The 13,649-nt window shown below is 36.4% G+C and overlaps 1 protein-coding gene across 11 annotated transcripts in view; it reads left to right on the forward strand.

Annotated features, from left to right (window-relative positions):
- CDK14 (cyclin dependent kinase 14) overlaps positions 1-13,649 on the forward strand; it is a 723,056-nt gene that overhangs the window by 448,923 nt on the left and 260,484 nt on the right. For all 11 annotated transcript variants that reach the window (XR_012002660.1, XM_072764239.1, XM_072764240.1 and 8 more), the window contains one exon: positions 7,568-7,691. Coding sequence is in view for 10 of the 11 variants with exons in the window: in XM_072764239.1 (XP_072620340.1) it covers positions 7,568-7,691 (124 nt within the window). In the remaining variant the exon portion in view is untranslated. The remainder of the gene's footprint in view (positions 1-7,567; positions 7,692-13,649) is intronic.

The following is a 13,649-nucleotide window of genomic DNA, read 5'->3' on the forward strand; positions in this document are numbered from 1 at the left end:
GGCTCCCTGTGTGGATCTCTGTTACCTCTTCTTCCTCTGTCTCTGCCTCTCTCTGTGTGTGTCTCATGAATTAAAAAAAATAAAATCTATTTTTTTAAAAAGGTCAGTAAAACCATCTTAAACTTCATTTATTACCTTCCATTGTGTGTAAAAAAAGAATGACCCTTTAGTTAGAGGAAAGTAGCATACATTTCACAAATTTTAGGCTGTTGACCAACTTTATTAAAGGGAAAGTTCTCATCCTCAGCCCTACCAACTTGCTTCATCATATACACAAACCATAATAACTTGGAAACCTACTTACTGTATTAGAGCTTCTTTCAAGGAATTTGACAAAACAAAGATCTTTCAAACCTCATTTGACTCCTTCTAAGTATGCCAACTCTGGTTCCCGTTTCAATCTACGTGTTCCAGGTGGATGTCTCTGTGCCTCGAACAACACCTTTCTTGATATCTGCCCCTGGGTGGAGGACAGAAGAGAGGACAGAATAGGAGGCCAGCTTCCCTGGTATACTCAAAGATCACAGAACGTGTGCTCGGTCTTTCCCTACAGGAGCTTGCCCAAACACCCAAAATCCTCATTGTTGGAGTTATTCCTCTCCAGAAAATTATCATCTTTAGGAATAAGATGTTAAGGGTAAATATCTTAGGGAATATAATTTCAATAACTGTTTCATTATAAATGATAAAGTGTTATATATCTAAGGACCTTGAGGGGGTGAAACAAAGAAGAGGAAAAGTGAACTGAAGATCTCAAAAAGGATACAAAGCAGCAAGATAAATTAGTCCTGGGACTCAGTTTCCAAGAACTACACCTCTCTGTAGTACATGGCAAAAGACTGTACATCTACAGCCTGATGGCTGGGCATGGATATTTGTATTTTACACTTTCCCAGTAGCACACATTACATTGTCAAGAGTGTCCACAGTGTCCATAATATTGAATATCTGGGTTTTTTAAAATTTTTATTTATTTATGATAGTCACAGAGAGGGGGAGGGGCAGAGACATAGGCAGAGGGAGAAGCAGGCTCCATGTACCGGGAGCCCGACGGGGGATTCGATCCCGGGTCTCCAGGATCGCACCCTGGGCCAAAGGCAGGCGCCAAACCGCTGTGCCACCCAGGGATCCTGAATATCTGGGGTTTTATTTTTGTCTCCCTTACATCTCTGTATAGTATTCTAAGAATTCTTTTCGAAAAATTTAACACATGATACTGCAATGGTGTTTTGTAAGATAGATACTATTTAAGATGAATTTTGTACACTGTATTTGAAATTAGGATTCGGTATTTGCACATTTGAGACTCACCTAAATGGAATGAATCATGATGAATCCTACTGTGGTCTTTAAAAATTGAAGATGACCTAATATTGTAATGAAACCATTATCTGCTGTATATTGTAAAATATTTTGACATTAATCAAATATTTTGTGATCTCAAAGTTTCTAATCATTTTCCATCTCTAGAAAGTTTGATATCTGGGTAATTTCATGCTTGTGTAGCCTTTGGGTTTTTTGAACAATACAGTGTTAAATATGGGCCATGTTGTTTGAAGTAGTTATTACCCATGTACAGTTTTGGTTTATTTGCCATTGTCATATTTTCCAGCCTTAGATTCACACCATGTATAGCTACTTTAATCAAATAGTACACATACTTTAAAAAAAATCAAACAGTACACAAGCAGTACTCTTAATTGTGGGTGTCAGAGCAAGACAAAAATGGGTTCAAATATTAGTATTACATCTTACTTGTTAAGTAGCCCTTTGGTCGATTCATTTAGTTTTTCTGAGCCTTTGTTTCTTAATCTGTGAAATCAGGATAATAACATTTATCTGGTAGAGGTGTTGGGAGGATTAAATTATCTAAACGAATATAAAACCCTTAGCACAATGTCATCGTAAGCACTTAGTAAATGGCAGTTATTATAGTTCTTTTATTTGCAGAGTCCCTTCGATTTCTGTTATTCAAAAAATTATGAAATGATATAACATTACAATATGAATGAGTATTAAAGTCATTATCTAAGACTCAATCAGTCATTTTCAAGATGAGAAATTTAAGATCCGAAGGTGTTATACTTGGTTCACAGGTGGTAAAAAAGTACATTAAGTGTCTTTGTAAGAATTGGTTATATACCGTAAGACATAGTGTCATTGCTAATACTTCTAATAAGCCTCCTGTCAGCCCCAAAAGACTCTAGTTATTCCTTAAGGAAAATTGACCCATGAAAATCTGTATGATGTTCCCTGTGCTTAGTCTCGTATTAAGTGGGACCACATATATTAAATAATGCATGCATTTCAGACCATTCATAGACCCTAATGACTGTAAACGTTGAGGTAAAGAATATCTGATCACACATCTATAGACTTAGGAAGAGAAGGGAATATAAATCTTGTTGCTTACTGCAAATGCCAATACTTCTTCTGAGTAATAAAACTTACTGAGTCCAAAAATGTGTGCCTTTTACCAACTTAAAAAGTTTTGATGAAAGGCCTTACCTTGATTTTTTTTTAACCTACTTAAAACCTAAAAAGTTTCATAAGGGAATAGATGAAGTATTAAAGGCTATCCCCAAGAAGTATATACCATGGCACTGAGAATATGAGCAAATTCCTGCCAGGGATGACAAGACAACTGGGCTATAAATAGATCTGCTGCTGGCAAAAATGTCCCTGTTCATCAGATCATTGCTATTTAAGGCATTTTCCCATTGGGGTTTGTACTGCAGAAAGTAAACATATTCAAACTAGAGTATAAATCCTCAGTGATTATATTGAAGAATTTGGAGGAATCTTCTTTTATAAAGTTGAAGAGAATATCCTGAGGTGACACTCTATTTGTAGGAAGACGTTATCTCTACCTAATAGGAAGATGGGAAGAGAGTTTCACATCTGTTGTTAATACTTAACCAGCTTTAGTACCTAGAGCCATGTTCTTAACTTCTGAGAGGATTTTAAATAGCAAAAACAAATGCAGGAATCATATACTCATTATATAAGATGCTAATTGAAACTTTCACAAACTTGGATTCAATTACTTAAAGCACTTTCATTATAATGGGTATATATGTCTATTGATCCATGCATTTATCATCAACCTCACTTAAAGTGATGGGGTATAATGGGAAGTTCACAAGTGCTGTGTGATGAGTGGATGACTTTGAGTAAGTTTCTTGTGCCTTTAGAGGTTAGTTTTCTTATTTAAAAGAAAAGAAAAAAAATACAGGATGATTGATGGAAAGGATTTAATGATACACGTAAGAGTACTCGAACAACTTTTCAATTAGAGTAAGTCTTCCATTAGTATCAGTCTTTTCAGTCTCTGAGATTCCATCGGTATTTACAATTTGTATTAGCAAATACCAAAGATGATTTTTACTCTTTTCTCTGCATGTGGCCCCTCTTTGGTGATCCTTCTTGTTCTCATAGTGTCTTCTGGTTTTCAAAAGATCCAGTTTAGGGACGCTTGGGTGGTTCAGTTGGTGAAAATCTGCCTTCAGCTCAGGGCGTTATCCCAGGGTCGGGATGGAGTCCCACATTGGGCTCCCTGTGGGGATCCTGCTTCTCCCTTAGCCTAATATCTCTGCCTCTCTCTATATGTCTCTCATGAATACAAATAAATAAATTAATTAAATCATAAATAAATTAATAGAATAGAATAGATAAATTTAAAAAATAAGAGCCAGTATAGCATGAATTTAAATAATTTTTTAAAAAAGATCAAGTGTAGCTTATTGTGTGGTGACTTATATAGCCAAATGAAATGGCTTTCTCAAAAATTGAAATGAAAGTTAGGTATTTGCCTGCTTGTTTGGCAGAAGAGAGTCCCAAGACATGAGTTCTCAAGACATTTCCAAAGACTATTCCATTCTATTTAACTGAGCATGACCACCACTTCTTCACAGTCTTCCCTCAGCTAGCAGCGCATATTCTTTTCAGCACAGCAAAATATTGTTTCTAAAACACCAGCTTTTCTACTGTGTTTAGTGAAGTGTACCGTTGTCCCCCTGCTACCATTACTTTTATGATAGTGACTTGGTAGGGTTATAGTTTCATATACTGTCTTTTCGTTTATTTGGGATTATCTTCTTAATTTATCTAGTGACCTACTTGCCTGGTTGCTTTGATATTTTCCCTCAGGATAGCAAGAGGTCTGTCCTCTAACACATCATTTCAACTTATGCATCTAGTGACTGTTCAATTTGGTTTCCTATTAAAATTTTATGTGTGATGAATTCTGCATTCAGAGGGACAAGATTCCTGTGATTTATCCCTTCCACAGGCTGCTCTTTATATTATGGAAGGATCAACTCTACATTTTTTTTTTTTAATTTTAGTTAGACCCTCCCTCCTCTGTGTCTTCAGTACACTGAGTTTGTGTTGCTGTTACAGTGCAGACTTCTTGAAGTGGTAGCCATCCGTTGTGTGTCTCCCATTCCCAATGAACTGTGAGTTTCTGGAATCCAGGGACTACATATAACCTCGTATTCATCTTTGCAACCCTCTTGCATGACAGCACCTGGCATGGCATATGGTTGGCACTTAATAAATCCTGAATGAATTCATTCTATGGAGATTTGTTCTGACTTAACTTTGTGTATTGCTTGAAGAGCTAAAATTTGTTTGGGCTATAACCATGTTTGGGGCTGTATTTGTCATGTCTGGGCTTCATTAGTCATGTATACAATTGTAATCGGAGTGTGTACTCCCATCCTTCCCTGACACCAATATTCTTAATCTCCTTTAATATGATATCCAATTTGAATAGCTTTTGTATTAGCAGGAGGATTATATATTTTCACTAATTAGTAAATATATTTTAAAAAGAGCCTTTTAGGAATGCCTGATTTACCCACTTCTACCCTGATGCTTAGAAAATCCCATTGCATTGTTTCCTATGTGTTATTTTTGTATCTGCTTCATCCAAATGTCTCAAAGTTCAGTTCAGTATTCACAGTACTGACATAGGAATATCAGCTGTGTACCCAGGTTAGGAAGATAGTTAAGGCACACAATCTGTGAGGGCCAGGATGATAGCATATGTGGTAGACATGTACAGAGGCTGCCCTGGGTGCACAGAGGGGGAGCACCGACGCACGCCCTGTAGAGGGAGTGAAGGCTGAGGAGGTGGTCACAGTAGTAGGCTCCAGGGAGGAACAGTTCTTGAGATGAGACCTGGAGAATCACACAGGCAATGGGGAGAGGGGGCTTCTTTTTCAGAAAAGAGGCAAAAATAAAGGTAAAGGCGTGAAGAGTGCTGTGCTTGGTGTGTGGGGGTGGGTGAGATTACTTGAAGTCAGGGAGCGTAGGATGATGAAGTCTGAGCACCCAGCTGGCAGCAGGGCTCACTTAGTAGCCATGAAGGCTTTGGTATTATCTGCCTAGACTTGATCCTGTATTGGAGGAAGTAGCTTCTATGTCCACATCTTGTCTACTTGTGTTGATGTCTGGCCAAGATTCCTATAGTGAAGTGGTTAAGACCATGAACTTTGGAATCAAACTGCTGGGGTTTGAGTCCTGGTTCTGCCACTTAATTGCTGTACAACTTTGAGAAGTTGTGGTTAGTTTCCCCATCACGAACACAGAGATCACAGTAGTACCTCTTTCACTAATGTTCTTACAGAGATTAAATGAGGTTGTATTCTGTGATACATCCACAGAACAGCAATTGGCCTTTGGTGTGTATTAAACTAAAATTCATGGCCATAGTTAAATAGACAGTCACATTCTGATAAGTCTCAGACTTCTGTACTTTTCAGAAGGCTAAAACTTTCTTTCCACAATCCATTTTTTTAAAATCAAGGTTGTTATGTGGTCTACTCTTGCCTTCTGTTTTTAAGCTTTTGAAAACACATGGTAGCTTTATTTGCTCACCTCCTCCCTTCTATACTGAAAGAATATGGATTTTCTTAGAAATTGTAAGCTTTAGTCTTTGGGGTGGAGGGGGTATTAGGAGGAAAGAATGAAGCTGGAAGCTGCTGGTGATGATGTTAAGTCTCTCCATCTGCTGCACAGGAAGGATTGAGAGGAGGAGTCTAGAGAGACGTTTGCTTCCTGAGGTTCTTGAGCCACTCATTTAATCTAGGCTAACACAGAACAAACAGGCTTTTCCTTTGTGATGCTTAGATTCTGAAATAATGATTGTAGGTTTTTGCTGCTCCATGGCATGTCATCACATACAAAGATTCTGAAATGCATTTGTCTTCCTGTGATTTCAAGGTATCCACCCTGTAAAAAGTTTACTTGGCTTTTGTAGCTGCACCTCCCCAACTCCCCACCCCTGTTAGTTGGAAATTTTCCAGAGATGCTAGCTTCCAGGGCCCTTGAGGAGTTTGCCAATCTCTTCCATTTAAATATTCTGGATTCCTTATATCATCCGTCTTGGACAACTAACTCATTTCACATTTCCCTGAAACTGCTTTTTGTCACTAGCTAATTATGTAGACTCGAATACCGATGGCACTTAAAACATTTGTTTTTATTTTTGTTTTAAAAGATTGATTTTTAAAAACTAGAAATTATTAGGATTATTTTGTGAAGTGAATTATTTTAAAGTATTTCCTTTTTGGGGGAGCCTGGGTGGCTCAGTCTATTAAGTGTACGATTCTTGATCTCAGCTCAAGTCTCCTTCTCTGGGTCATGAGTTCAAGCCCCACATTGGGCTCCCCACATTGGGAGCCTGCAATAAATAAATAAATTAAATTAAATTAAATCAAAATAAAATAAAATAAAATAAAACATTTCCCTTTTCATAAACAGAATATTAGAAACCCTTGAAAATCACATTATATTATTATCAAAAAAATATTGGATATAATCCAATATGAAACTAAACATAGAAAACCATCAATCATTTCCTAAAATTATTTCTTCAAAAATATTGCTCTTCAATTCTTGGTTGCTCTGTTTTTGGTTTCCTTTCAGATGGGTCTGCTCTGTAATCAGTAAAGGTGCGTGTCTGTCTTTAGGCGACAGCCTAATCTCTGTGGCCATATGTGCAAAAGCATTATAATTACAATGTAGTATTAATTGGGCCATGTGACTGTTTTGTTTTAATTATTGAAATCATCTTATCTTTCCATTCCTTAAAGCATGTTAATGGGTGAATCATTGGGTAACATGTTTATGTCATTTCTATGGAATTGAATATGTGCACATTTACATAAACTTGGTAAAAAAATTCTGCTTTTTTTGATAATGTTATGGATAGATTTTTTTCCCTCTGTCTCCAGCATCAATATAAGCCTGAGGAAATCAGGTATTAAAATGAATTGATTCTTTACATTTTGCCTAATTTATAGAATGCAGATTGGATTATAGATTTCTGGCTGAGGAGGGCACTCTGGGTTGACATAGTAAGTTGGTAGAAAATTCCAGATTTACTTGTTACTAAACTAGGGATTTCCATACCTTTATGTATGTTCTCCTTAAGTAATTTGGGTAGGAAATTTAGTGATGGGTACCCATTTTTGCTAAATACAAGTACTTGGCAGATTGTATATAGAAACTGGCATTTATCTGTGTTCAGATTTTAACTCTTGTCTCCCTATTTTTTCAGTTGTTTTTATTTCAGTTGCTGCGAGGGCTGTCTTACATCCACCAGCGTTATATTTTGCACAGAGACCTGAAACCACAGAACCTTCTGATCAGTGACACGGGGGAGTTAAAGCTGGCAGATTTCGGTAGGAAAGCAGTTAATTACCAGTCTATTTTGTCACACTGTGAGAATGCCAGGCAGATGGTGGCATTGCATTTGTTTAGGTGTGCTTCTTCTGTCATTATAGATCATGGTAAAAATTTTTTGAGGATTGAAGGAATTTTTTTTTTTTAGTGGTCAACATCATGCTTCATGGATTTTTAAAAAATTGACACTGCTCTTTAGAGTCTTGAATAATCATAAGCATAAATCAGATCTCATATATTTCTAAAGGAAAAGTCAGTCAAATTTTTAGCATAAAATATATGGAAAGAAACCTAATTTTGTTCACCTTTTATCATGCAAATGTCAAATATTTTCAAAAATAGGAGGAGAGTGTAAGGAAAACTCATTACCCATCACCTGCTTTAACAATAATCAATCTATTGTCAGACTTAAAGAAACCTTAATTTAAGCCTCTGGACTTTAGGAGGCATCACAAAATGTATTCAATACATATATTCAATAATACATATTGCCCTACCATTTTAATAATTTAAAAATCTAGGGCCAGTGTTATGTTTTTTCAGAAATGAGTTTCAGGAATTTTCAATAACTTTACAGAAGTAGACACTGATTCTGACTGAAAAGTTGTAATTTTCTGTAATAAGTCATCCATCCCTTAGAGTTTTCAGGTTGGCCTCTTCCAGCTTTGAAGCTTTCCTCCAGACTCTGTGTTGAGCACACAGATGGGGGCAAAATTGTATCATCCCTGCTAGCTCTCCTCCCTTCATCAAGTGTGACATTCCTGCATTGCCTGGGCTAGGTCACAGCAGAGAGGGTGCCGAGTTGATTCCCAGCACCAGGGGATGCTGATGGCAGCATGATATGTTGACATTGCATTGCCTCAATTATTTTTGAATACATATTCTGATTAGAAATTTGTTCCATTAAGAATGGAATGGAAATATTACCCTTGGGACATAAACATGCCTGAGGTTGAGATACAGGTTTTTCCTGAAATATGATTATCTTTTCCCACCCCACCTTCCAATAAATAAAAGAGCAAGAAGTGTTTATTTCTTATTTCAAGGTTAGTGAACTGTTCAGTACCTTTGGAATGAATATACTCTGTTGGGTTTTATATATTCTTTCCTCCTAAAATTGAAATAGAACAAAAGTTAGCATAACGAATATATATTGCAAAAGTGTCATTTCTTCTCATCTAGTTGGCAGAAATGATGAAACTCTGTGTATGTATGTGTGTGGTTTATTGCAGATTTTAGCATCAAAATAATACTAGGTGCCAGACATAAAATCTTTCAATTACAGAGTAGAAAATAATGGAAGAGTAGGTGGGTGGAGGAGAGATTTATAGTTCTTCAAATTTAGGGTTATTGGATTTGCTGTGAGCATATTTTGTAGTTTGTCAATATCAGTAAATTAATAAGGTTTTATAGTGGTTTTCTTCTGGTGTGTTAATATATTGTAAGGTATATGTTGGAGTAAGTAGTTGCATTGAACATATAATTCTATTGAACATGGTTTTCTTGTATATTTATAAAATATATTTTACAAAGTTGATTTTGTTTATGTATCCAAGGGTATAATGTGATTATATATAAATGATTACTGGGGATTTTTTTTAATTTTATGGCAACATCTTTATTATAATTGTCAGGTAAGTTCATCCTAAAAGATTCATTTGGATCTTTAAAACAGATATGTTATAATTTTAGGTTCAGAAATAAATTGAAATTCAGTTTTAAAAGGCTTAGGAAGTGTTTTAGAAAATTAGAAAATTTAGAGATATTCAGAGCAAATGTTTCCTTGTTTCTTTTCCTAGTACCTTCCCCTCCTCCTCTACACTTATCTTTTGCAAAACATATTGTTTTATAAACAGTTTTCACCTAAGAATATGCCATGCACAATTTTTCATATTGTTAAACATGAAAAAAAATCATTTCTAACAGCTAGATTTTTCCTTTAATGGCACAAACCTCATCCATTTATTCAGTCCCTTATCAATGAAAATTTTAGTGCTTGCTAAATTTTGCTGTCAACTGCAGTCCTGCACTGAACGTCCTTGGAGAGGAAGCTGTGTGCTGCTGTGGCAGTGTCAGTATTCTGAAGCGTGTGATTCCTTGCACCAGACTGCTCTGCAGAAAGGTTGTGCCATGCACCTTCCCCTCAGTGTCACAGATTGAGTCTTCTTGCCTGAAACACACCCTTGGCATGCATCCTGTGCACAAAGTGTAATGAGCAAGACTCATCCACCAACTGACAATTTCCCCCCAATTAATTGTGCATTATTTTTGTCTTTTAATTTAAGACATGCAATTAGCTGTGATTTACTGCACTTGGGCACGTGTTAATGTCTGAGCTGAAGGAAGCACAGTAGAAGCTGTGGAGAAGCTAGACAGTCAAAATGGGGTGCTTCCAGGCAGCAGAACAATTAGAAACACTAGGTCTTAATTCAGACTTTGATGTATAAAGAGCTTTAGAAGCAGTTCTTTTGTCCTACCTTTTTTTTTCTTATGTGAAAATTGATTAAAAGAGACAAATGAAGTCTGTCTGAGTATAGGTCCCATATTTTAAGTGTTACTATTTTTTTTTAGAAAAACAGCTTGGGGAGCAGGGGGAAACACTAGAATTTATTGAATTTAATCTGTGTGCCAGACACTTAGAAATTCTTGTTTCCTTGTCTCTTGAATCTAGTAAGGTATAGTAATGCATATTTTTCAGAGAGACCTGAGTTCATAGAGGCCTGATCACTCAGGTAAATGGTTGCAAAACTGGGATTCAGATGCTTGATCCATATCTTTGACTCTCAGGTAGCCCAGTCTTCTTTGTATTTATACACATGGATGCTTTACCTTATAGAGTTGCCTAATTTTCTAGTAAATTATTGATTGTGTATATACATTCTAGTACATCATTGGTCATTATATGTATTTTCTACATACAACAAATATGACACGCTATAATATAAAAAAGAAAATATACTTCATGGTTTAAAGACCATTTTGTCATTTGACTAATTCAATAGTAATGGGTGAGGCCAATGTTAACCTGCTAGACAAGGTAAACCAGATGATCATGTATTATTTGTAGATCCATTCAGATTTAAGTGGATTTCAGTTCTGAATTCCAGCTACACACAAAAAATGCTGTAACTACTTTTTTTTCCCTTGTAAGCAAAGTCATATTTAAGTGCTTCTTTGGGTCTCATTTTCTGTATTCATTTTGAATAAGTAAATTCTATGTGATTTAGAATCATTATGGCTTTCCTAATACCGAGGTTTGTCTTGCCTGTTTATAATAAAATAATAATAAAATTGTGTAGAGGTATTCAGACTCATTTCTAAAAAAGGGTTCATCTTTATATTATCTGCATGAAAAAACTTATTTCAGATCCCTCCTCCAGCCTGTGTTTTCACCACTCTGCTGCTCCTTGCCTAACTGTGGTACAACCAAACCCCAGACACATTCCCACATCGGAGCCTCTTTTTACTTAGCCTTTCCCTTTGCCTAGAATATTTTTCTTGCTTCTCACATGGCTACCTCCTTCTAATCAAAGAGATCATAGATCATCTATCACCTGTTTAAAAATAGAACCTTTCCCATTACTATCATCCAGTTTAACTTCCTCAGTAGCACTGACATGATTTCGTTCATTTGTTCATCTGTTTAGTTTTTTTATTCCATTACTTGATTGTAAGTTTTGTGAGGGCAGAGACTTGGCTTGTCTTTCTCTCTCTTATCTGTGCTGTGTGTCCAGAACAATACTTAGCACGAGTAGACATTCAGCAAATATTGGTTGAATGAATTAAAAATATGTGTGACTAAATTATTAGCATAAAGACTAAGACCCACCGAGGTGCCTCAGTGGCTCAGTTGGTTATGCATCTGCCTTCTGCTCAGGTCATGGTCTCAGAGTCCTGGGGATTGAGCCCCACAGTGTATCTGGCTCAGCCGAGGGCTTGCTTCTCCCTCCCTCTGTCTGCTGGGCTCCCCTACCCCCCCCCCCCCCCCCGCTTGTGTTCTCTCTCTCCCCTCACAAATAAATAAATAAAATCTTTAAAAAAAAAAAAAAAGACTAACACCCACCTAAATTTCTAATTTCTGCTGATTTGCTTTGGTAAACCAGCAGTTTACAAACTAATATTCTCTTTATCAGTGCTCCCTTGGCTGGGCACAGTCAAAAGTTAAAGACTTTTGATAGTGTTGGAACCTCAGGTTTGCTTTGAAGTTCTTACACATAGGCCCTACACACCTGCTTGGTATTTACTATGTTTGTAACATTGGGCTGCAAAAACAAACGTCACTGAGTGAATGTAAACATGCACAAAAGGTGTTTAAGATTTGAAGCTCCTACTCTGCAGGCCTTAAATGATCATCTAGTTATGCTGTTGTTGTGGGCCGAATGTGTTGAACATTGCATTAGGAGAGCTGGTTGTGTCTGTTAACTAGCCTGCAACTTTCAAGATGTCATTTATCCTTTCTGACCCTTAGGCTCCTCACCTGAAAACTGAGAGCATTGAACAAGTACTTTCCCAGATCCTTTCCCATGCTGCTTTTTGTACATTGTACATCTCTAAAATTATTAATTTATTTTCTAATAACCAGATATTTTCTGGTGATTAAAAATCGGTCCGTTGCATCTGGAATCAGTACTATACCATTCCTCCCTTGAATCTAAATGTCTTTTTGTTCTGTCTTCTGGAAATTCAAATAGATGAGAGCCACACATCTGTAATAGGCACTGAGATCGCATGAAAAGAAAATTATTGAAGTATGACAAGTAAATGCATAAATAAATTCACCAAGAAATTAATGTTCATTTGCAGTATAATAGTATGAAACTTAAGGGTATATTTCCATGTAGATGAGATTAAGACAAAATAGATAAATCTGTAGAATTGTGCTTTCCTGCAATCCCTGCAAGTCAAGGATGGGGTCATCCATATTTCCCAGCTGTTCTCCCACTGTTTTAAAGGATCATGTCAAGCTATATGGAAAGACAGTTGGGCTAAATTTGTCCCTGAAAAATAGAGACCATGAGGACTCTGTCATATAAGCACATGAGCTTTGGTTTATATATTTTTCAGTGACTTTTTTAATGCAGGAACCGTGTTTAAATGGCTCCATGGTTTTAATCAAGTAAAATTGGACAGGTCTCTTTCCCGCCAGAGGTCTAAAATATTACCTTCCTAATGTTGGTAGTTTCCTCCTCCAGGCTGTTCCCTGTTCCCTGTCTTGATTTAAGAAAGGAAATTATTGTAAATCACATTTTAGATTAATTTGCGGAACACACTACAGATGTAACTCTACAGAGGCCATGGCGAGTACAGGGTTTGTTTGTAATGTGCCTCTCAGGATTCGGTAGGGAATAGTGGAAAACAGAAGGAAATCAGCTGCTTTCAGATGCAGAGTAGAGTCTGTAGAGTCTGTCAGTTTGATAAATAGAATATCTCTGAATAAATGCCTGTTAGTCCCCAAAGTATAGACCTTTAACTATTTTTTTATCATTAGCATATAAAATTCACCATGGAAGCCATAGTTACAAATTCAAGGTTATCTAGATATAACTTAGCCCATTTGTTTGGCCTGTAGGCTTCAATTTTACTATATCTTTGTTTCAGAATATATTTTCTATTAGTAGAATTAACTATATTTTCCATAAGATGTCACTCTACTTTTAAAAGGCTTTCTCAGCAGTTTGATACCTGAGCAGTTTTAATGCAAAGTTCAGGCAGTTGTTTTCATAGACATCTGAAAACTGAAGAATATTTTCAGAGGAATTGATGCTGTGGTTTGAGCCAAAGAAAGGTCTATTTTTCCCTAATTTTTCTAAATTTCATTAAAACTCCAAACTAAAATGTACATATCTGAAAATCTATCAGAGAGATTATCAAGACATCATGTTAGAAATAATTTTGATCAACATGTGAACTAGACAGTTATTGTAAAGATGTGGTCACCCTTTTGAAAAGGAATGCTG

This window comes from Vulpes vulpes, chromosome 7 (assembly GCF_048418805.1).
Source record: "Vulpes vulpes isolate BD-2025 chromosome 7, VulVul3, whole genome shotgun sequence".
NCBI classification, from domain to species: Eukaryota; Metazoa; Chordata; class Mammalia; order Carnivora; family Canidae; genus Vulpes; species Vulpes vulpes.